The 25,423-nt window shown below is 39.6% G+C and overlaps 1 protein-coding gene across 1 annotated transcript in view; it reads left to right on the forward strand.

The window, feature by feature from the left end:
* The window catches only part of FGL1 (fibrinogen like 1), a 30,808-nt gene extending 13,366 nt beyond the window's left edge, over window positions 1-17,442 (forward strand). Inside the window, exons 3-8 of the mRNA XM_032329333.1 lie at window positions 1,287-1,467; window positions 7,372-7,531; window positions 7,989-8,086; window positions 11,936-12,024; window positions 12,226-12,413; window positions 16,904-17,442. Coding sequence (XP_032185224.1) covers window positions 1,287-1,467; window positions 7,372-7,531; window positions 7,989-8,086; window positions 11,936-12,024; window positions 12,226-12,413; window positions 16,904-17,063 — 876 coding nt within the window. The 3' untranslated portion in view covers window positions 17,064-17,442. The remainder of the gene's footprint in view (window positions 1-1,286; window positions 1,468-7,371; window positions 7,532-7,988; window positions 8,087-11,935; window positions 12,025-12,225; window positions 12,414-16,903) is intronic.
* Window positions 17,443-25,423: the final 7,981 nt, after the last annotated feature.

Genomic DNA, 25,423 nt, shown 5'->3' on the forward strand with positions numbered 1-25,423 from the left:
ATTGGAAGGGTAGACAAACCATGAGAGACTGTGGACTCTGAGGAACTAAATGAGGGTTTTGGAAGGGAAGGAGGTGGGGGGTTGAGTAAGCCTGGTGGTGGGTATTATGGAGGCACACATTGCATGGAGAACTGGGTGTGGTGCATAAACAATGAATTCTGGAACACTGAAAAGAAATTAAAAATAAATAAATAAAAATTTTTTAAAAATTTAAAATAAAAAATAAAATAAGTACCCAAAGTTCTCGGAAAGAGAAAATTCCTAAATTTTAAATAAGCTCACTAAAACCATCCATGCAGTCTCATAATGAGATGTCAAGGTAAAAATGGCAAAATGGCAAAAACTGGTGTTTTGTCCTTTTTTCCCCACTCTATGTCCAGTAACTCTAATAACATCGAGTATTCAAGAGCCTTTATTGAAGATTCTAGTCTCTCTGACTCTTCCAGAAGCCGCATCCCTGCAGCTCATCTTCCCAAGTAATTCCCCACTGTGGTCACTTTCTTTTTGGAAAGTTCTCAGTCAGACACCAGTTTAGAAGGGTGCTGATAAACTCTTTTGCATCCAATATTCTTGGTTTTTTGCCCTTTTAGAGAAGATAAATGCTTAACTGGAAAACTCAGTCTCCTCCCTCCCCTTTCTGAAGTAATTGAGGGAAAAACAAAAAAATAAGCAACAGGTTAAAGTGACTTCACTAGAATTTGCCCAGGCGAGTGGGTGAGATACTCACGGATATGAGTCTAAACTAGCATCCCTTATAAAGGTGACAGCACGTCATCAGATTGTAAGTATTCCATTAATTAAAACATTAATACCCAAAGGTCATTCAAATGCCTTGTTTATTTTAGGGATTGACACACTAACAATGTGCAACGGTGCCATAAAAACTGTACTGTCAGGAAAGCATTTAGGTGGCATCCCGAAGACAGACTGCAAGCAGGGCTCTGGAACTGGATTTGCATACTGACTCCTCCTACCTGCGGGAAAATTCCTGAGCAAGTTGCCTCACTAGGTAGGGTTGAGCCAAGTCCTCCCTCCTGGAATCATTACGAAGTTCAAAAGAGATGAGTCTAAAGCTCTTAGTATAGTCACTCAGATCGTTTCATATTAATAAATAATTTTTTGGTTCAAGCAATTTACCGTACAAATAGTATCAGAGCTTTCAAACCACTTTCTGGTTGGAATAATATTCTGAAATGGGAGTTGGGGACAAAACTGGTTCATTAATTTGTCCAACTTGTTAGGAGCATTTATTTCCCAATGAGAATGAGATGCACATTGCTTTGCAGGCCCTTGAGAACTGTCTCCAGGAGCAGGCGCGGCTCAGAGCCCAGGTGCGCTTGCTTGAGACCCGGGTCAAGCAGCAACAAGTCAAGATCACGCGGCTTTTGCATGAGAAGGAAATCCAGTTCCTTGATAAAGGAGAGGAGAATACTGTCATTGACCTTGGAGGCAGGAGGCAATACGCAGGTCAGAACCTCTTTTTCTTACGTGCTTCAGGAACTTATAGTATACATCCATGTGCAATGTGGTCCTCATTATTTGGTACTTTGGGTTTTGCTAAAGAGTTTTTCCTATTCCAATAATAAGCATCATGAAGCATGATTCTAAATTTAAATATCTTCTACCATATTTTATCCTTTCTCTCTATAATCTCTGCAGGGGATGTTTAATACCAATGCTAAATATCTCAGAATTTCTATAGTTTAATGAGAGATCAAAGACAATAGATTGTTTACATATCGGTGTGCAAATAACATGATATTTGTGAAATTTTGTAGTTGAGTTTTGTTTTTATTTGTGCATCATTTCTTGTTATATTTATACAGTTGCCCTTCTGAAACCACTATGTGCTTTAGCATAGTAAAGAAGTTAATAGAATAAAAGGGCGGGGAAAGAAAAAGAATTACAATTATTTAGGGAAATGCATGAGTTTTGTTTACATGTATATTTTATGGTTTGGTAATTTTTCCTTTTGATTGGGTCGGTGTTTCCACCCAGAAACTAAATGATCTTAGACTGTCAAGGCATTGCACATATCACTACCTGTAGCATTATTCCTTATAGAAAATTATTCACTTGACTTCCTCCAGGCATCTTTTATAGTAAACAAACCATAGTTGTCAGAAGTGATAATGCCAACTAGAGCACTTTGTTCCTACATCTGCTCTAGCTTCTGTCATGATGTACTATAATTTCTTTGTCTATGCATCTGTCCTGATCAATTAACCTGACACTTTGTAAGATCTGGGATGATGTTTCATCATTCTTTCTTCCCTCTTGCCTATTCGAGTCCCTAGAATATAATAGAGCTTCACGTTTATGAATGAAAGCAAGGTATAAGTACATCAAGATAGGAAGCCCAGATAAGCAAATACAAGTTGGAAAATAGATCTGACCATAATTGAAAAACTGTAGAGGCTGAAGAGATTTCCGGGCTGATAGAATAAAGACATCTTTATTTTGTGTTTCTAAATATACTCATCAGTGTAGGATATAAGAATTGTGAGAATTTTAGAAACTATGCTGAAACAAAATGCTCCCTTTTTCTTTCTTTACCAAGAACCTAATCTGCTTCTGGTCTGACTTTCATCCAGTGGCTACTGACCCTCTGCTGTCCAGCCCCTTGATCTCCTACCCTTGATTCTTGGAGTCCAATGGCCCCTCCCCCTTTTAGGGATCAGAAGGAGGTCTGCGGAACAGGGATTGGAGGTAGCATTAGGATGGCCCGTGGCTCTGTGCCATTGAACAAGGAGGAACCAAGGCTGGCTGGGGTAAAAATAGGCTTGGGAAACAAAGGTACCGTCTGGGGCAGTCTCGGAGGCAAAGAACCAGGAAGTAGAAGCTAAGAAGAGACCCATGGGGGTGATTAGGCAAGACAGTGAAAGAAGGCTCAGGAAAGCAATCAAACAAAAAGCAGAATCAGTAGAAACTCCTTGAAGAGCGTGATTCTGAGCCAGGGCTACCCAGTAGAATCATGTGGCGACCTTGTAAAATGCTGATGCCAATAACAGAGCCATGAAGGCTCTGGGGTTTTACTCTCTTTGCAGCCTGGCAAATTAGCTACCACTGTTTCATGGATGCCGGTAGAAGAAAAGAGACTCCTGGGTCAGGACTTCATGTTCGTACCAATATCCCTTGTTGCAAATACTAAGGGAGCAAAATGGGGTAATCCAGGTGCAGAATGTGCAGGCAGCGGGCAGTGTCGCAGCTGAGGAACCCTGAGCTTAGGAAATGTCAGGAGATGTTATTGTTATGAAAGTGGACAGAAATTAACCTGTCATATGCTCTAGAGGGAGACACTGTCTCTGTCTTCTAAGGCTGTTGACTATACAAACATCCCTGAAAAAATGAGTCTAGAACATGAACTCTGCTTACAAAATGTGCAGAAAGGCAATGACCTGTGGGGAACCTGTGTATATGCGGTGCCTTAGGCTCCACTCCAATTAAATAAGAATTTAAGTTGCAATTAAATGAGAACCCCTACAGGACTGAAAAGGGTTTGTGCTTTTGCTGGTGGGTGCAGATGAGATTGTTCAAGACCAGAATCAGGTCAGGCTTCTCCCAGAATTTCTTCTCACAGGCTGAGGTCACCTAGTAGAAGACTTTGCTTCTTTTCAGGTAAGAGGTATTGTGGCAGTTTAATACCATTTTCATTCAATGATGTTCGGGGCCTAATGGTAATGCAGTCAGTTATCCACTTAGCAGGCTTTAGCTACCCATCTGAGACCAGAAAATGTAAGATACAGACGTGAGGGTAGGATCTCAGTGAGCTAATTAGGCCAATCATTGTTGATAACAGGTTGATTCAGAGAAGGGGGGGTAACCAGAAAGCCAAATGGCCATTAGATCGATGACTTAGGGGCTGAGTTGTCCCCTCCCCATTCATATGTTGAAGTTCTAACCCCTAATACCTATGAATATGACTATTTGGAGATAGAGCCTTAACAGAAGAGATTAAGTTAAAATAAGGCAATTAGGATGGGCTCCGCCAATCTGACTAGTATCCCTTTTTTAAAAAAAGAGACACCAGGGACCCTGGCACACAGAGGAAAGACCATATGAAGAGACAGCAAGAAGGCAGCCATCTGTAAGCCAAGGATAGAGGGTTCAGAAGAAACCAACCCTGCTGGCACCTTATATGAGTCCAAAAGTGGTACACAGCCAATCTCAAGGTCAAGGAACTTGTAGGTGCAAGAGAAATACCATTATTCCAAATTCTAAACTAAGCTCAAACCCCAGGGTATCCATTCAGATACAATCTGAGCAGATTGTAAACGCAGATTCAAGGATCCAGTCATGTCAGGAGGCAGGGGGATTGAATGTTTGTTCCCAGCACTGTGCAACCAGTCATGGGAAGAATGAGGTTTAGGAGCTAAAACTCCAATCCCTACATCGTCAGAGACCTTGGGCAGAGACCTTGGGAAACAAGAAATCACCAAAGAATAAGGCAGAAATCAGTTACTAGGGAATGGAAATACCAAGGTCAGAGGAGGACTGACTGTATAAGCAGAAGTGGGAGGGGAGAGTCTCTTGGACAAACCAAGGGGAGGGTCTAGACAAACCACTGTAGTGTGTGTATGTGTTTGTCTTATAACATTACAACACATATAATAGACCTTTTCTGGTTTGGGATATAACATTAAAAAAAAAAAAAACCTCAGAAGTTAGTAGATCTATGTCATAGAAGCATTGAAGCCTGGTTTCAATTCCAGCCCCCCATCTTGCTACCTGTATGTAGCCTTCGGGCAAGTTACTTAACCTTTACAGCCCTCATATTCCTCATCTGTAAAAGGGGAATGGTAAGAATGTTTCTTTGTTGTAAAGATTAAGAGTTAACACATGTAACATGATTACAATAGCATTCAGTGCAAAAGAAGCACTCAATGAATGTCAGCCTTCTATCCACATTATTATAAACTCTCTCCCTTTTCACAGGAGCAAGCCTACACACCCCACCCCCCTCAAGAATCCTGTCCTCTCCAAGGGACCAACATCCTTTCTTCTTTTAAGTTTCCTTCTTAATGTTGCCTGGGGGGTGGAGAATGACTATAGCAGGACCAACTAGCATTTCCTAGCATGCCCTTGGGTGGCAGTGGAGCTCCTGCTCTGGCCTTTCTTTGAGCTTAGAATGACTTTGGTTCTCAGCTTTGAGCTCAGCCACGGTTCTGGGCCAAGAGGGAAGTCCATTTGGCAGGCTGTCATATCACTTTGTGAAGTTTAAACATTCAACCTTCCAACATGGCTTGCTTTCTGCATGATCAGAGAAAGTGTTCACCTCGTCCAGTTCAGTGCAGTGTTTGTCAGAGGGCAGGAGATCTTGGCTTCAGTCTAGTATTATGTAAGTATCCAAAAATCCCTTTTTGTTTTTTAGCCTCCCATGAGCACAGAACTTTCTAACCCTGCCCTTGCCTGACTATTCTCCAGAGAGCTGCGTGGGTCAAAACATTTTGAAAATCATAGTTTTAAATACCTAGTTAATGTTTTACACCCTACGCTGCTTGAACTTCCTGCTGTCATAGTGTAAGTAAGTTACATTTCCCCAAGGCAGGCTTCTTATGTCTAACTTACTTCTTATGAAGAGTTTTGCTACAGGTGCTTTTTTGATGTTTTGTTTTTTACTTGTTGAGTGTTTTTTGTTTTTGTTTTTTTGGTTTTTGAAAGTTGAAAGCTTTCCTCAATTCAAGTTGTGTTTGGTTTTTTCCTCTGGGAAGAAGGAAAAAAAATTTAGAAACACAAACAAACTTGCAGTTGGCATAAAATAGAAACAAATAGAAAATGTTGGCTGCAAATGTTATATTCACAAAGTTTTCCAGAGGAAAAAGTTATAGCTAATCATTTCCATCTTTGCCTGGAAAATAGTCTGAATCTTTGGAGTCTTTACTATTAAGATCTTTGGTAGGAGATTGTACATAAGCAAAGCACTCCTTCCTTAACAAGGTTAAATCTGCTTACTTTAATGAAAAGTGTACAACTTACTTGACCACAAAATGTAAGCTTTTGAACAACACTGAACTAATTTTAGGTAGTGCTTTTCATCTTGTTTAATTGCCAAAAAAGGATTTTTTTTTTTTAAGAATCCAGCATGCATAAAGAATGGGCTTCAGAATCTCATAAATTAACATATAAATAAAGCCTATATTATTACAAAGATGAGCATCTCACCAAAGCAGTAGTATATGATTGATCTTAACCTGGAGAGGGTTCTTGAAAGTGATAAAGGTTCTTTATTCTCTTTTCTCTCCAAATTTATATTGCCTATTCCACGAATTTAATGTGTAGTATGTTTTATTTGTAACAAAACAGAGTTATAGAAAATTTGTCATCAAAGCAATGAAAATAATGATAAAGTATGATAATAGGATAGAATCCTCCCATCAGGAACAGAATTTTTAAAAAAAGGAAAGAAACTAACAAAATTATAAGGGTAAAATGTGAAAGTTAACTATAATGTTAAGTTACAGTATTTTTACTCAAAAATCGATAACTAGGTATTTTTGAGACCATCTCTTTCTAGTGGCCACTACTTCAACCAACTTTTAAACAATGACATTGTTTAAAATGACATTGAAACAATAGTGAAGTCCATCCTTGCCATATTCTCTAAGTTTGTACCTATCAGCCTAGATGAGACCCAGTGGGCTATTAATTGATCTTGTCCTCAAGTAATTTAAGAAATAGCTACTACTTTTTGCTGACAAATGGATACATATGTTTGCTTTAATATCAAAGAAATATGGCAAAGAAGAACATAGGAATAAAAGGAATAACAGAAGCTTACAGGTTTTCACAAAAACATCTAAGAATGTATGGACTGTTAGAAATTTCAGTGGGTTAGTAAAAAAGAAAAATCTGTTGAGACTGGGAAGTTATAAGAATCTAACAAGAAGATTACTATTTTGAAATAACCTCAAGTTGTTCAGAATGATATCTAATCCTCTGAGTCAAGATAACCCATATTAAATTATTTGTTTGAGGTTATATTTCTACTTTCATTTCAGCTTCCTAGGAGAGAGATAACTTCTACTATGCTGTCAGATAAAGCTCTAAGTTCCAATTAAATACACTGTAATTAACTGAACATACATAATTTTTTAATTGTTTTCCATAAAAATCAGAAATGAGAAACCAAATCCCTCTTTTATTTTCATGATCATGTCAAGGAGTCAGATGATAATTAAATAGTAGGAAAGGAAATAAGACTTTCCTAATATCTACTGGAATATGTCCAAGATGCAATTTTAAAAAGCTGATTATCTACACCATGTGTTTATCTGTCTCCATTAGTATTGAGTAATCTTATCCAGAGGCTCTCGTGGGGGGCATGGAGGAAGACACATAACAAATTATTATATTACCTTGTTTTGCAAACAGACTGTTCAGAGATTTTTAATGATGGTTATAAGCGCAGTGGATTTTACAAAATCAAACCCCTCCAGAGCCCAACAATATTCTCCGTTTACTGTGACATGTCTGATGGAGGAGGATGGACTGTAATTCAAAGACGATCTGATGGCAGTGAGAACTTCAACAGGTGTGCTAATTATGACATAGGATTTATTTGGACTAGCATATGTGAGATTCATAAAAAGTTAAGCCTTTTAAAAATTACATCCTGAGGTCTATAATTAGTATTTCACTCTCTAAATAGAATATTGAGGGGTGCCTGGGTGGCTCGGTGGGTTAAAGCCTCTGCCTTCGGCTCAGGTCATGATCCCAGGGTTCTGGGATCGAGCCCCATATCAGGCTCTCTGCTCCCCAGGGAGCCTGCTTCTCTTCCTCTTTCTCTGCCTGCCTCTCTGCCTACTCGTGATCTCTGTCAAATAAATAAATAAAATCTTTAAAGAAAAAAAAAAGAATATTGAAAGTGCATTTACTAATTGAAAAAATGCTGGGGGTGGTAGTGGTAGTTTGGGAGGGGTGAGCGCCTCGGTTGCTACAAAGGTCCTTTTGGGTTTTGCTAAAATCAGCTTTCACTTTAAATTTTTTAGAGGCTGGAATGACTATGAAAATGGCTTTGGAAATTTTGTTCGGGAAAATGGTGAATATTGGCTGGGAAATAAAAATCTTCACTTATTGACCACACAAGGTAAGGTTTGCCTGTTATCAAATTCACCTGAAGTACAATTTAAAAAAAAAAACAATAAAATGTTTTTCACTAAATGACAGGCAACGGAACCAATTCAGTAACTGTTGTGTTTTGCAGGCAATCATCCCTTTTGGGCAATCATCCCTTTTATGCAACATGGCCACTGAAAACTAGGTCCAGAGGCAAAGAAACTAGATCTGCATTGGGGGTGGGAGATTTCTCATATATTTATTTTCTATTTCCAGAAAAGAAATGGAATGTCATCATCCTTCCTTGCCTTGAGTTCCTCAAAATATCTATACTGGGTCAGCTATCTATTGCCACAGTAACAGTATATAACAAACCACTTCAAGATTTACTGGTTTGAAGCCACAGCCATTGCTCACAAATGTACAAGTTGGCTGGGCAGTTTTGCTCATCAGGGCCGCCGATGTTGGCTGGACTTGCTCGTGGGTCTAGGACCAATTCCCTGGTCTGTGGGATGCTGGCTGCTATAGGTTGCCCTCAGATGGAATGATTGGGCTCTGCTCTATACAGTCTCTCTTCCAGGTAGCCGGCCTGAACTTGTTCCTGTAGCTCAGGCAGAGTTCCAAAAAAGAGAGGGCAAGTACGAAAGTTGCCTGAGATCTAGCCTCAGAACTGGCACATGGTCATTTTCACTGCCTTCTTCTGGTAAAAGCAAGTCACGGGACTGGCACATTTTAAGGGGAAAGAAATGGACTTAATGGAAGGAGTTACAAAGTCATATCGCAAAGGTTGAGACAAACAACTGGGGCATTGGCGCTGTTTTTGCAAATAAATACCGTAATAAATGTCCCTGTCTCCACCGCCCTCAGCTCTCATTTTTGAGAATTTCGAAGATCCAGCAAAACTGAAAGAAGAGTCAAATTACCACATAGTTTCTACACTAACATTTTACTGTTTTTATTAGTTTAATCACATATCTATCCCTCCATTGAGCCATTTTATTGACACATTTCAAATTGAAGATACTTGTGCAATTCCCCTCATGTCTTATGTACTGCCTGGGTATCTTCTACTAGGGTTCAATACTTGTCTAGAATATCATTTGTGTGATGAATTTTCTGAGCCTCTCATTTCCATGATCATTTACTCTACCTCATTCCCTTCCTTGCCTCGAGTGTAAATCCGAGATTGTTCTGAGTCCCACTCAAGTCTGATTCAGAATGTTTTATAAAAGGCAATTGTATTGTTCAAGAAGGCGTGCTCTATCCCACTGGTGGTGCGTTAAACATGAAAGCAAGTGTTTGGGGCGCCTGGGTGGCTCAGTGGGTTAAGCCGCTGCCTTCGGCTCAGGTCATGATCTCAGGGTCCTGGGATCCAGTCCCACATTGGGCTCTCTGCTCAGCAGGGAGCCTGCTTCCTCCTCTCTCTCTGCCTGCCTCTCTGCCTACTTGTGATCTCTCTCTGTCAAATAAATAAATAAAATCTTAAAAAAAAAAAAAAAGCAAGTGCTTGCTTCCTTCATCCAAGTTAAGGAAAGTGATTGTTTTTTCTATATTCATAATTCATAAGTTGGATTCTAATGATAGGGATCTTTGAGACACCAGAATAATAGAAAGGATAGATAATCCTAGAAGCCCGATACCTTTCTTTGCTTGCCCTTCTTGTGATCAATGCTCTCTAAATTTACATAAGATTTCCCTTGCTTCGTTGTATTTATTTTCCTACTTTGGAGTGTTTTATGATAGGTATATAACACTTACCATACCTGCTTTTTTTTGCGCGTTAATATTTATCTGGTTTCTTACTGAAAGTTTGAAAAACTTAAGAAGTAACTCCTGGCTCCTTCTAAAGTTCAAAATCATTTGTCAGATTATTACTAAATGCTTATTTACCCAGAGACACATTACCAGCACATCTCCTTCCCCTTCATGTTTTCACTGATATTCAGGTTCCTACTCCCACGACAATAAAAATGAATTTAGCAATTTTAGACTTTACAACCACATATCACATCATCCCAAGGAAAACCCAAGCTTTTGCAATTCTTTAATTGTGAGAGCACTTAAGGCTAGTGAACTTCCTCTGAAAATAGCTTTATGCCCATTACATAAGTTTTGACTGGAAACGTTTGCAATAACATTAATTTAGGAATGGCCTGTAATTGCATTTATATTTACTTATCGACCATAAAGATATTAAGATGGTTACCTGAAACATTGAGTCTGACGTCATATCTCTTAGACAATGCAGAAGTATTTTTTTCGGAGAGTTAACTTAGCCTGCCTTACTGTTCTCATCCACTTCACAGTCTTGGCTCAGATAAACTTTATTGTCTTTGATGAGATTAGAGGGTCTCTCTCAGAATCCCACATTAGAGAGCTGCATGGGAGGAAGGGTCTGTGTGGCTAGACTGCCAAGGCCAACAAGAGCCCACACTTCTCCCCACTCAGTAAGGGTTAATCCAGCAATCCCTGCCCAAAAAGCCCTGAGCTTGCTTCCAGGACCTGTGCAAGCCTCCTTTATCTATCCCCCTTGAAAAGATTGTCCTGCTGGTGAGTACACCCTTAAGCCTGAGGGGAGGCAAAACAAAAGCTTTTAGTGTGGGTATAAACAGAGCTTTCCCGTGCAGCCTGGAACAGCCACAAATGTGGACAAGGTCCCTTTCTGTGAGTGATGGGGATAGAGATAAGAAAAGAGGAGGCAGACCAGACAGGAGACCTGTGTGATGGGGTCCAGAGGGTCCTTATCCCTGGGCCTCCACATTCTGGCTTGGAAACCCAAAAAGACTAAGATACGAAATTCAAACCCAGTCTTCTAGGTCATTGTGAAATTTTAGTTGTCAAAGTAGAAGGATAGAATATATATGATCTAACAATTAGTTTGATTTATAAATTTCTGGTTCCTGACAATAGTTCTGTTTTTCAAAAAAAGAATAGTCTTTGTGATTTACAAATGATGGTAAAATGTAGAAGAGAAGATCACTAAGAGGATACCAATTAGTTCAATTATTATTTACTTTTAAGAAAATAATGAAAATAAGAAAAAGAAGATAAATGTTTGAACTTCTTAAAACTTCTATTCTTTCGGGGCGCCTGGGTGGCTCAGTGGGTTAAGCCGCTGCCTTCGGCTCAGGTCATGATCTCAGGGTCCTGGGATCGAGTCCCGCATCAGGCTCTCTGCTCAGCAGGGAGCCTGCTTCCTTCTCTCTCTCTCTGCCTGCCTCTCAGTGTACTTGTAATTTCTCTCTGTCAAATAAATAAATAAAATCTTTAAAAAAAAAAAAAAAACTTCTATTCTTTCATTGTTAGGTTTTTTGGTTTTTTTTTTTTTTTTCCTAGAGAGAGAAAGAGAGAGAGAGGGCATGTGTGTGAGCAGGAGGAGGGCCAGAGGGTGAGGGAGAGAGACAATCCTAAGCAGGCTCCATACCCAGGGTGGATCCTGATGCAGGACTTGATCTCACAACCCTGAGATCATGAACGGAGCCAAAATCAAGAGTCGGATGCTTAACCCACTGGGCCACCACGGCACTGCTCATTGTTATATTTCTTAATCTATTAACTAAATAATGGCTTATTTTCTGTTGTTCTTTGTCAAGTGAATTGCACAGCTTTTACCCGTGATAGATCTCTAGAAAACTCCCACTTTTAATATTGTGTCTCTAGCTATTTTCAAGTAAAATATCACAATAAAACGTTCATGTTGTAAACACACTGGAATCACTGTTCATTCTTTGAAAACTGACTCATGGCAGAAGGAAATGGTTTAAGTAAATTAGAGCCAGGAGTTGTTTTAAAACCTGAATAAATCAATGTCATCTCACACATCAGAAATATCCTCTAATTTCTTGCTTATTTGTTTTTGTTTTTGTTTTTGTTTTTGCAGGAGACTACACTTTAAAAATTGACCTTGCAGATTTTGAAAAAAATAGCCGTTATGCACAATATAAACTTTTCAAAGTTGGAGATGAAAAGGTACTGAAATTTTCAGATAAGTAACATCATGAATTAATGTGTAAAATATAAACCCTGAAGTCAGGGGAAACAAAGATATGTAATAGGACCTGTTCTTTTGGTTATTAAATAAATATATTATTAACATTAATATTAATTCTTAACATTAATTTAACACATTATCATGACAATTGATAGTGGAAGTTGCCTCTTTTCCTTTAGAATTCCTATGAGTTGAATATTGGGGAATATTCGGGGACAGCCGGAGACTCGCTTGGAGGGAATCTTCATCCTGAGGTGCAATGGTGGGGTAGTCATCAAAGAATGAAGTTCAGCACACGGGACAGAGATAATGACAACTATGAAGGGAATTGTGCAGAAGAAGATCGGTCTGGCTGGTGGTTTAACAGGTTTGCATTTTATAAACATAGTTGTGATGGTGTTGATGATATTTCACTGGTGAGCATTAATTATAACATGAGGTAATGTTGTCTCCTTTGTAGTACTGACATTATTAAGTAATCATCCTTATTAGAATTCTTCAGTGATGAAGTATTTTTGAAGATTTGTTCATTGTGTGCATTAATAAAGCTTGAGAGGTGTTATAGAAATAGATCAAATTACGACTTATGCCAAAATTGCTTGCAAAACAAAAATGGGTGAGTTATAAACAGTTGACCACAAAAAACATGAAGATATAGAGAACATTTATATAGGAGAAATATTTTCAGTGTTCTAATAACCAGTTTGGTCTTCACCTTCTCCTATCATATGAAATGGCCGTGTTATTTTTGTAATTTTTTCTGTGTAAAACTACTTTTCAATCACTGTGACTTCCATTACATCACTGAAGCCAAGCTCCTCCCAATACAGAAATTTCCTCTACAATACTCTTTTTTAACATTTTTAATTTTTTATTAACATATAATGTATTATTAGCCCCAGAGGTACAGGTCTGTGAATCGTCAGGCTTACACACTTCCCAGCACTCACCGTAGCACATGCCCTCCCCAATGTCCATAACCCAGCCACCTCCCTCCCCGCAGCAACCCTCAGTTTGTTTTGTGAGATTAAGAGTCTCTTATGGTTTGTCTCCCTCCCCAGTCCCATCTTGTTTCATTTTTTTCCTTCCCTACCCACCACGACCCCCCCACCCTGCTTCTCAGATTCCTCATATCAGAGAAATCATACGACAATTATCTTTCTCTGATTGACTTATTTTGCTCAGCATAATACCCTCTAGTTCCATCCACGTCCTTGCAAATGGCAAGATTTCATTTCTTTTGATGACTGCATAGTATTCCACTATATATATATGTTCCACATCTTTTTTACCCATTCATCTGTTGATGGACATCTAGGTTCTCTCCATAGTTTGGCTATTGTGGACATTGCTGCTATAAACATTCGGGTGCATGTGCCCCTTCGGATCACTACATTTGTATCTGTAGGGTAAATACCCAGTAGAGCAATTGCTGGGTCATACAGCACCTCTATTTTCAACTTTTTGAGGATCCTCCATGCTGTTTTCCCTTCTACAATCTTCTTCACACCTAACTCCACCCTCTGGCTGAATATTTCAGTGTTACTTTTTCAGCTAGTTCATTCCATTTTTTAATTGCACTCAGTTTTTCCTTTTATTAACTTGAAATCTGCCTTCCTATATCTTGCCAGATTTTTTTCTCAGTAGTTAATAGAGCAACTGTAAATCCCTTTCAACAGAACCCTGCAGGCAATGGTTGAGAAGATATTTATTGTATTCCTCAATATTTTCTCTTCTCTAGGCCAGGTATTCTTGACTCGTTTAACTGTTCTCCACCCAAGATGCTTTCCAGATAGCTCCCTTTGTTGTAATTACAAAGTTTAGGCAAGAATGGAAACTTCATACAGTAAACTTCCTTAAAAATAACCTGATGGGTCTGCTATGTCTGCAAAGCAGATGTGCTCCCACTGCTAGGCAGTGCACAAGTGTTGAATGGCTTTTCTCTTTAGAAAACAAGGACCACCTCAAATGTCTAGACATTAAGATTTTCCATTATGGAATCTTCAGTAAGTGAGTGTTTCTGGAGTGTCAGATTTTCCATATTATTGAAGATTAAGCATTAAGTTCCCATAATCCAAATTTTAACCTTATTTTTGTGATGTAAGTACCTTTAAAGCATTTTGCAATTCTCTATCTTATTAAGGAGGTAGACAAAGCATATGTTAATTTTCCCTAAAAGCATGAGATTCCTCCCCAGGAACATCAGGAACATTATGGGATGTGCTGCTTTTGGAGTTGTAGATTCTGTGGCAAGACAGCTAGTGGTAGGTAGAATGGCGTGTCAAACTGAAACTAAGTGCTTGTAAAAAAAAACAGTGTTTTCTCTGGACCTTGCTTTTTTAAAAGTTTGAGTCCATGTAATTTTTGGTCACTTGTAAAGGAACTAGAGCACATACAGCAGTGAGAGAGGACAGAGAAACAATGGTGTCTTTCCATCTTGGCAAATCAAAGGTGATGAGAGTCTTTTCCCCAGTGGTTTTCTTGTGCTTTTATTTATTTATTTTTTTTAAAGATTTCATTTATTCATTTGACAGAGAGAGATCACAAGCAGGCAGAGAAGCAGGCAGAGAGAAAGGAAGGGAAGCAGGCCCCCTGCTGAGCAGAGAGCCGGATGCGGGACTCGATCCCCCAACCCTGAGATCAGGACCCGAGCCAAAGGCAGCAGCTTAACCCACTGAGCCACCCAGGCGCCCTTTCTTGTGCTTTTAAAAAGGCTTCTCTTCCTCCTCCTTTTTCCTCCCCTGTCTTTCTAAATTAGCATATGTAAAAATCATCAGTATTATATAAAACTTATTACCCATAAATCACTAAGTTGCAAGATCTCTTAATGTTTGATTTGGAACAGAAGGCCAGACACAGAAATAACAATCCTATCAGTTAACATTACCATGAACTTCCCTCATTGACTGGCTGCTATTGTATCTAAAGGACAACCAGCACATATTAACATGGGCAAATAAATGATTTACTTGACTCTAGATATAGGGGTTCAGAGATGACAAAGAAAGGCAGTTCAGTAGCCGGGGCTGCCAAAGAATCCTTCATTATCCTTGAAGCCAAAGGATAAGTCTGTACAGGTGCGAAATCAGTAAAGGTGGAGAAAAAGTCCATTGTTCCCAGAAGTTTGGTGCTATTTCTATCATGCCTCCAAGTCCTCTTGTTTAATCCTATCATCCTCTTCTTCCTTACCCTCATTTTTTTTTTTTTTTTTGCATCCTCAAGTTCTTGTAACGTACATGAAATGTGGCACTTCATAACCATCCCTCACCTACAAGGCATCCTTCCGCCACATAGCAAACCAGTCACTGAGTGTGGATGTCTTCTCTGCTTTGCTCATGCAATACCCACAACCACTTCACCAAGGGAGCCCCAGCCGTCTCCCCAGCTAGTTGCAAGTTCAGTTTCTGCTTCAAAAACAGCTGGAAAATTCGTCTTAGAATTGCAAGATTTTTTATGTTTACCATGCAGTCCATTTTCCTAATGGGATTCAAATCGCAGACCCAATAAAAACTGTATACATAGGGCGCCTGGGTGGCTCAGTGGGTTAAGCCGCTGCCTTCGGCTCAGGTCATGATCTCGGGGTCCTGGGATCGAGTCCCGCATCAGGCTCTCTGCTCAGCAGGAGCCTGCTTCCTCCTCTCTCTCTCTCTGCCTGCCTCTCTGCCTACTCGTGATCTCTCTCTGTCAAATAAATAAATAAAATCTTTAAAAAAAAAAAAACTGTATACATAGTAAAGGTCTCTAGGAAAACAGAGATAGGCCAAAATATAAAATCAGGAGGCTCAGTTTAAAGTATTTTTTTTCTAACATTACTTTCTATGCAGTTTTAAGGACACAGTAGGTTTTCGATACTTGCAGAGTTAGGGTACATGGTTTCAGTTATATCCCATTAAATTAGGAGACTCGAGAGTTAGCCATAGCAAATCACTAAGCTGGTTAAGTGATCCACGCCAAAACTCAGCATCTAGGTTACATTATATACTTTTTTGATTCAATAATTTAGGTACTTTCCATAGATTTTTCAGAACTATCCCTTGTGAACGTTCTCCTTATATCCTATTATCTGCCATCTTCTCATTGGTTAATCAATAAAGAAATAGGTAGCAACTCATTCCTAAGAGTACACAGAAAATTATCACGTGCTCTTGGTTATCCATATCAGGGGCAAAATGTACAGGTTTTAAAGGAGGAAGTGGGACATTTTAAAATTTATGATCAGTCAACCAACTTATCTAGATTGGAACGATATATGTTAAAAAATTAACTCGGCAACTCAGACAAATGATTGTTGGTTAATTGCTGGAAAAAGTTTAAGTCATGGTTTAGGTTTGTTCCTACCCTTGAGGTTAAAATAATGGACATGTTGGCGATTTTTAAAGAGGGAGGAAGGGAGTTTGCTGTGCAAAAGCTGAGTATCAGCAGCAGAAGGATGAATGTCTAAGTCGAATTATCCAGGGAAGCTGGCAAGAGAGCGCCTGGCCCAACCCGGTTTTGTTAACCGACACCACGCTTTCAAAGGCCGAAGGTTACAAAGTCGTGTTTTTGTGTGCTTGTTTTCCCTTTTTCTGTGTAAAAGCCATTAAGAACAGAAATGCTTTTTTTTTTCTACAGGACACTGCAGGTGACCTGGGTTGTATCTTAAGATTTGTTACAGCAGTTAAGATCCATCCGTGGAAAAAACCCATCTGTTGTAGCAATCTCCTGGCTTTGGGAAATTAATCAATATTCCCTTGTCTGGCAAAATGGGAGGATTCTTAGTCAAAATGAATTTTGATCATTGCTAGTCAATGAAAGGGCTTTAGTAGGAGGGCGATTTTTCTTGTCTGACTGTTTTGTGTGTATTTTTCTTCCCACTAGGTGTCACTCCGCAAACCTGAATGGTTTATACTACACCGGGTCCTACAGGGCCAAAACGGACAATGGGATTGTCTGGCATACCTGGCATGGCTGGTGGTATTCTTTGAAAGCTGTGGTGATGAAAATTAGGCCAAATGATTTTATTCCAAATACTGTTTAATTTTCCCTGGTGGGCTTTCTTTCTATAATTAATCTAGGTTTAACATGATTTGAAAAATAGCACTTCTGAACATATACGTGCCTATAAGACGATGGTAACTGTTATGGGTACTTCTTTTCATTCCCACTTACCTTGATTCCTTAATGCACTTTCAATACAGAAAATACTTGTATTTTTCAAATAAATATAGATTATTGAATTCTTATGTGCAGAAGGTTATAATAAGTGCTTATGTTGAACAAAAAATAAAAAGCACAGAATATATAACATGTCTTGGGTAAATACACATTAAATCAAGTATACATGCAATTGAAAACACACACGAAAATAATCCAGTAAGTAACAGATTGCCAAATCAACTGCAGAGACAATAAATATGGGTTAGAATTTGGGTTTTGTTTGTTTTTCTTAAAAGATTTTACCCACGGGCACCTGGGTGGCTCAGTGGGTTAAGCCGCTGCCTTCGGCTCAGGTCATGATCTCAGGGTCCTGGGATCGAGTCCCGCATTGGGCTCTCTGCTCAGCAAGGAGCCTGCTTCCTCCTCTCTCTCTCTGCCTGCCTCTCTGCCTACTTGTGATCTCTCTCTGTCAAATAAATAAATAAAATCTTTAAAAAAAAAAAAAAAGATTTTACCCACTTGCCAGAGAGAGAGAACACACAAGCAGGCAGAGGTAGCAAAAGAAGCAGGCTCCCTGCCAAGCAAGGAGCCCAATGCCAGACTTGATCCCAGGATGCTGAGATCATGACCTGATCTAAAGGCAGGTGCTTAACAACTGAGCCACCCAGGCATCTTTGAGTTAGGATTTGAATGCAGGTCTCTGACTACATCTGACTAGGGTCCTAATCACTTTAAAATATTATCCTGTATTTTTAGGACGTTTGTGTAGGTTAACACTTCATTTTAATTCTTACACCAGCCCTGTAAAGTATTGTTACCACCACCACCACCGCCCCTCATCCCCTGCAACTGACAAGCTGAACATTGGTGGATCTGAGACTTGGTGACTACTCAAAGTTACAAAGCTAGTAAGCCAGGGAACAAGGACTCAAATCCAAATTCAGACTCAAATTCTGATCCAAAATCCAATGCTTTGCTACCATGCCACCGTTTCTTGTGGATAGAACTTGGAACTTGGATAAGTGAGGTGGAGGGAGAGAACCTGTCAAGTGAGAGTAAAAGTATGAATAAAGGCAAGATAGTCTGAAAAATATTTGAGTGCCAACTGTTCAAGCCCAAGTGAAGCTCATTTTTTAAATAAAGATGCGCACTAACCATATAGTCAGAAAAATATAAATAATTTTAAAAGCTGATGATATGAAGGAAAAATAGGTTCCTGGGGAAGGTAGAGCAGGGGACCTGACGTGGATTGGTGGGAAAGGATAAAAAATCTTCCTGGAAGAACTAACTTTTTGAGCTGAGATTTTTAAACTGGGTGTATATGGGAAGTCATTGCAGGCTAAGGGAAACATTGTATAAAATACACAAAGTAGAAAAGTTTGGGAACAACAGAACAGGTTAGACAGGCAATAGGGTTTAGTGACCCTTAAATCCTTAAACTAAGGATTCTGCCACCTGATAGCTGTGTGACCTTGAGTAAGTTTTTAGCTTCTCTGGGCCTCAGCTATCTCATCTGTAAAATGAAGATTATGATAGTACCTGCCCTCAGGGTTAGGTTGAGGATTATACAAGTATTTCAAATAATGTCTGTGCAAGGTAAGCAGTGAATAAGAACTATGTGATTATTTAGTGAATAGGTATTCAGGGACAATAATAATAGGTTATCTTGAATAATAGTTCACATAAAAACTTAAGGTTAGTTGTACTTTATCCTCTAACCAGCGTTTCCCCGAAGCAGTGCTTCTGAACCTTTAATGGCACACATGTTAAAAATGTAGATTTTGATTTGGGGCTGCGGCCTGAGTTTCAGGTTTTTTAAACAAGTTTCCAGATGGAGCAGATGTTGCTGGTCTAGGGATCACACTTTGAAAGCAATGATGCTGGGAACTGAGTTCTATGGAGTTGTAATAATACAGAAGAAAAGGGCTCCTTGATCAACTGAATTTAGGAGATGATCTATTGAACAAAATTAAATAGATTGCTTCTTTTTTTTTTTAAAAGATTTTATTTATTTATTTGACAGACAGAGATCACAAGTAGGCAGAGAGAGAGAGAGAGAGAGGAGGAAGCAGGCTCCCTGCTGAGCAGAGAGCCCAACGAGGGGCTCTATCCCAGGACCACGACCTGAGTCGAAGGCAGAGGCTTTAACCCACTGAGCCACCCAGGCGCCCCAGATTGCCTCTTTTTAATATTCAACTCTGCATTCTGAAGTTCTAAGAAGAGCATGCAGTGGTCTGCATTTTTATATTTAGTCAGGACTATGGTCAGCTGTTAGGTATACATCGGGTGATTATGGCAGTCCAAACAAATGGGGATTTGTTCTTCTTACTTAACAAGAACTCAGAAGTAGAACATTCAGCGCTCTGCAATGTGGAAGCAGATATTTCTGCAAATCACTTTGCTTTTTCCTCAAAATCCCAGGTTGTCCACTGTAGTTCCAGCTTCAGGTCCATGTCAAAAACAGGAAGAAGGGTGAAGGATGAACAGACTTTCATTTACGCCTTTTTTTTTTTTTAAGATTTTATTTATTTATTGGACAGACAGAGATCACAAGTAGGCAGAGAGGCAGGCAGAGAGAGAGGAAGGGAAGCACACTCCCTGCTGAGCAGAAAGCCTGATGCGGGACTCGATCCCAGGACCCTGAGATCATGACCTGAGCCGAAGGCAGAGGCTTAACCCACTAAGCCACCCAGGCACCCCTCATTTACTCCTTTAATGGCCAGGCTTGTGTTACATGGTCACTCCATCTGGAACTAAGATCATGAAAGAGAATATTTAATTTATAGCCTTCAGAACACACAGGCAAGAGGAGTGTCTGCCGTGCCTCCTGGATGTTTGTTTCTTTAACGCAGTCTTGTGGGAACACTTTCATAAATCAGACTTTGGGAAGGTAGAAATAATGGGGCACCAGTGACCATTTTAAATATGGGTATTATTTGCTCAAGTAGTAGCTTGACGAATTCACACAATTAGGAGATCAAAAGAAGAAAGGTTTTTAAAGGAGGGGGAAAAATGATTCCATGGTGAAGTAGGAGGGTAACTAAGCAAGCATAGTGTTGCATAAATCTCAGTAGAACAGTTTTTCAATGCAGAAGGAATGATTTTAAAAACTTTAGTGCCATAAAAAGATGAAAGAGAAAGCATTCAAATGAAAGACCACTGGATTTAGTGATAATGTTTTTTGTGTTTTCAATTTCAGTGGACTAGGGGAAGAATAACCAGAAACCAGAAAATAAAAGCAGTTCGAATAAAATAGATCATTTGAGGAGTCGAGATACAAAAGAGGGAAATTGATCTGACTGGTTTACCTGAAGCCAAGACATGAAGAGATCCCAGTCTAAAATAATATCCTCTGAAATGCCACCACGAAGCAGTTCTTTTTCAGGCTTTATGCCTTTTTAAAGTGCAAAGAGGCTTCTAATTTATAGCAGCTGATGACACATTAGGATCAATAAACTCATGACTGTTTTTTGTGTTTTTGCTTTTAATAGAGCGAAGGATAGAGAAAATGTAAAAGGCTGATTGCCTGACACACGTAGAAGGGATTGTTACCAAGAAACAAAAAGTATTTTTTTTAAGTGAGAAGGGCCTATGTTCCTGAAACCTGGAAGTACTAACTTCACAAATTTGTCCAAGTCCTAGAGTTTCAGAAAGGCTGTGAATCATAAAATCAAGATCCATCCATAAAGCCCATAAACTAACCTTTGGAGACCCCAAAATTAGCTGGGGAGAAATACAAGTCAACCTATAGGGATTACATCAATTGATAAACAAGACGGTTTAGCATTTGGTTGTTGCCCAAGAAGATTCCTGTCAGACCATCAGGAACTTAAATTTCACCTTTGCATTTTTTTGGTGGCAAATTACATCTCTGTGCTGAGTATTCACATCTCTAAAATGTGAGTAATAATATAGCCATCAGGTTGCGAGGATTAAATGAGCTAATTAACTGTGCTGGGCACATGCAGTGAACCCCCGTTCTCCACAGTTTCCATGGCTTCAGCTACCTGCAGCCAGCCACATTGGGAAGCAGGTAATCTTCCTCCTGAAGTATCGTCAGCTCACTGGCTGCCTAAAAGACTGCACAACACCTAATCTCATCAGGTAGGGATTTTACCATCTCACAGCATCTCAGGAAGAAGGCTGAGCCCAGCCCAACAAGCTATGCTGAGAGATTGCATTCATGTAACTTGTGCGAAACTATATTGTTATAATTGTTCCATGTTATTAGTAATTGTTGTTAAACTCCTACTGTGCCTAATTTACAAGTTAAACTTTATCATAGGTATGTACATATCGGAAAAAACATAGTCTGCATAGGGCTGGGTACTGTCCACAGTTTCAGGCATCTACTGGGGTCTCGGAATTCACGTATACCCCACACATAAGGGGGAAACAGCTGTACTAGGTGCTCTGTAAATATTTACTGTGATGATGATGGTAATGCTAATAAAGAAGAGGAAAGTAAAATGGAATATGATAATGGTGAATTGGAATGTTCTCAAGGGTTGTAGGTGTGAGAAGAAAAGAAATGGTCAGAGGTTTTCCAGATTAAGAGCATATCAAATGAATTTATGACTCTGGGTAAACTGTATCTTCTTTACAAGCTCAGTAGTTCAGGTTCTTAATATTACTTGGATTTTTAAATCCTCAAACAACAACAAACAAACAAAGAGCCAATGCCTACCTGATGAGATTAGGTGTTGTGAGGTCTTTTAGGCAGCCAGGGGCTCAGCTGGTTAAACATTTGACTCTTGATTTTAGCTCAGGTCATGATCTCAGGTACGTGGGATTGAGCTCTGCGCCGAGCTCTGTGCTCAGTGGAGAGTCTGCTTGAGATTTTCTCTCTCCCTTGGCTTCTGCCCCTCCCCCCTGCTCTCTCTCTGTCTCAAGTAAGTAAATAATTCTTTAAAATCCTCAAAAATTAGGGGCGCCTAAGTGGCTCAGTGGGTTAAGCCTCTGCCTTCGGCTCAGGCCATGATCTCAGGATCCTGGGATGGAGCCCTGCATCGGGCTCTCTGCTCAGCAGGGAGCCTGCTTCCTCCTCCCCCCTCCGCCTGCCTCTCTGCCGACTTGTGATCTCTGTCTGTCAAATAAATAATTAAACTCTTAAAAAAAAAATCCTCAGAAATGAGAGGTTGACACCTGGTGCAGAGATTGTCTGGTCCCATGCATCTAGAACGAGCCCAGGGGAGCATTAGATTCTGACAACATGCGTCAAGTTCCTTGCAGGGAACAGGAAGGTCTTCTCCTCTTCTCCTACAGGTTGATGTGGCTTAATTTTTATCTATGATATATATTTGGATTACACGTAACACTTTGTGATTTTTGTCCTTGTTTGGGGGGGGGAAAGAAAAGAAAGCTTTCATCTCTAAAAAAAGGTTCAGACTTCTCCCTTCTCCCTTCATTTTATAGATCAAGAAATTTCCTGCATTTTTCAGATGACAGGTATTTCTGGGAAGGACTCTGTTACTCCCCTGACTCAGATGAATTAACAAGCTTTGTATACCCAGGGCTGTACTCTGTGTTCTCATGAATGTTGGCACTTCATTTGGAATACTGCCTTAAAAAGCATATATACCCGGTAAAAACTCTGCTCTATGGTGAACGAGCCCAGGACAAGCTGCAACCTTTCAAAGAAGATAAAAGAGGGAATTAAGCATTCAGTCATAACAAGCCAACCTCCTCTCACGGAGAAAATGACATAGGGTATTGTCTCCTTAACTCCTGGGGTGTTGGCACCGTTTGCAGTTTCTAGGCCTTTCTAATTATAGATGTGCTGTGTAACATTGCCTCCACCTGTATGTATAACCTAACAGTGTTGAGCACTCACCACTATCAAAGACTTTTCCAGCTTGAACTAATTAATTCATACAATTCCAACCATCTGGGACAGAGAGTATTATTACCCAGCTTTTACAGACACAGAAAATTGCAAGAGACCTTCTCCAAGGTCACGTAGCAATGGGAGTGGGGCCAGGAGTGTATTTTGGAAGTACTAGCTTTTTACGTGCACGAGAAGGCGACAACATTACAGAGTTTAGATTTTGGAGTAATTTGATTTTTTTTTCTTCAGGGTGCTAAACAGATACTGCTTTGTTTGCCACTAGCTCACTCTTTGGTTTCTTCTTAGCTTGTCTCCCAAATGGAATGATCATACCCTTAGGAATTACCACGAACGGCAAAGTTCTTTGGAATACCAGGTAGTTTGGGAGCAATGAAAGGCAGCTAACATGGGCCAGCTGTTTCAACTCTCTTCCTCTATTACACCTGTAGTATCTCTTTTCAGTTGAGTGATATTAGAACACAGAGCTCTTGAAATGTAAAATGAAACCTCTGAAAAGTCAGTTATAAAGGCTTCTCTGTCCTCTTCTGGGAGCCAACCAACTAATTCAGATTCTTCGGAAATCGCATATTCCTCAAAGAAGGTCCTTTAGAGATAATACCAGCTTTTTCATCACTAGTTTTAGAAAGATTAAAAATAGTCCATGTTTCCCTAGTTATGAGAAAGTTAAATTTGAAACAACACTAAGTAATTCATGGGTGGAAAATCACCACCGTCACCTTGCAGCTTTTCTGCTGGTCGAATAGTTGTGATTTGAAAGCGTGTTGTATCTTCTGGTATTTATACTCATGGTGAAGAGCCAAGAAATAATATGCTTGGAAAAAAAAATATATGTGTGTACCTTTCCAAAAAGTCAAAAGCTGAGGGGCGCCTGAATGGCTCAGTAGGTTAAGCCTCTGCCTTCGGCTCAGGTCATGATCCCAGGGTCCTGGGATGGAGCCCCACATCAGGCTCTCTGCTCAGCAGGGAGCCTGCTTCCCTCTCTCTCTCTCTGTGCCTGCCTCTCTGACTACTTGTGATCTCTGTCAGTCAAATAAATAAATAAAAATCTTAAAAAAAAAAAAGTCAAAAGCTGATAAACTTTTATATAGGCAATGATTATTCAAAGTAAGCAATGTCAAGTGAAAATTATATCTTAACAAGAGTTCCATGTTGACTCAGACCAGTAGGACCAGCAAAGAAATGATTCTGAAAACTTTTAGACTATGTAAGGAATTTGGTGAATACAACTAAGAACTTCTTCTAAATAGGGATCTTTTGAAATCCAAGTTCAAAGAACATCTGCATATTGTTTGTATGTGAGTCAGCATGTAATAGAATGTGTAACTCAGAGGAACTTGGAGTTTGGAAGGATAATGTGTTTTACTCTCAAGGCTGTTTTCAATATCAAGTTGTAGGCCTGGGCTATTTAATTTTTAACAAGTCTTTAATAAGTCTGATTTACTTCAACCTTCAAGGATCCTTGGTATCATTCCTCAGCACCCTTCTCCTCCAGAAAAGCTGAGCAGTTTGATAAATTAGTTGAAGGACAATCTTCCAGGATAAACCTAAATGTGAGAAAGTTTAAGTGAAAAGTTCAGAGCTTTATTCTCACACAGCTTTCTGGAACAGAGCAGAGAAACGACTATGCTGTGGTGATCACGGTATGCAGACGGCTCTCAGGTGTGTTACCCACATTCTTGAACAACTCCTGTGGATCAGGTGGCCTGAGGCAGGACGCTGAGACAGCTGGTAAGCTCTGCACACTCACTCCTTCAGTCAGCGCGCCTAGGTCGGACGACCTGCCAAGGGGCGTGATGCCAGCTGTCCCTCTCATTGTTTCATAATTTAACAAAATACAATCCCTGGAGCTCACTGATGACTTTATTTCTTTGTAGGAAAACATGTATCAAAGCTAAAACAGGGGTGACACACCACTATTCTTTATACCATCTCCGCCAATATCCAAAACTTCCTAAAAGAGCCTATTTAGAGACTGAAACTTTTCCATGCTGGATGCAGGCCCAGAGGGCTTTTTTTTTTTTTTTCTCCCGTTAAGTGTGGGTCAGTCTATTTGGCCATTTTCAGTTACGCTTTTTTTCCCCTCCCTTATATCCGTAAATAAAACCTGTCTTACACAGTATTGCTTGCCAAGATGTGAGAAGTCCTCAATAAATAATTCTTTCTGGGCCAGACAGGGGTTTAAAACATAGAGGTTTAAATATTTAAAAATAAATATTTGTTCTTTTTCCCTAAAAAATATTTTGTTCAAATTTCCTAAAGTAACAGAAAGAAAACACAAGGAAACTTCTTATGTATTAAGAGGGTATTTTGCATAGTGTTGATGGAGAAAGTTTCCAAACAAGGCAGGATATGAGGACATTCTTGTTTGCTTTTTTTTTAAACCACTAGTGTTT

This window comes from Mustela erminea, chromosome 21, assembly GCF_009829155.1.
Source record: "Mustela erminea isolate mMusErm1 chromosome 21, mMusErm1.Pri, whole genome shotgun sequence".
Lineage (NCBI taxonomy): Eukaryota > Metazoa > Chordata > Mammalia > Carnivora > Mustelidae > Mustela > Mustela erminea.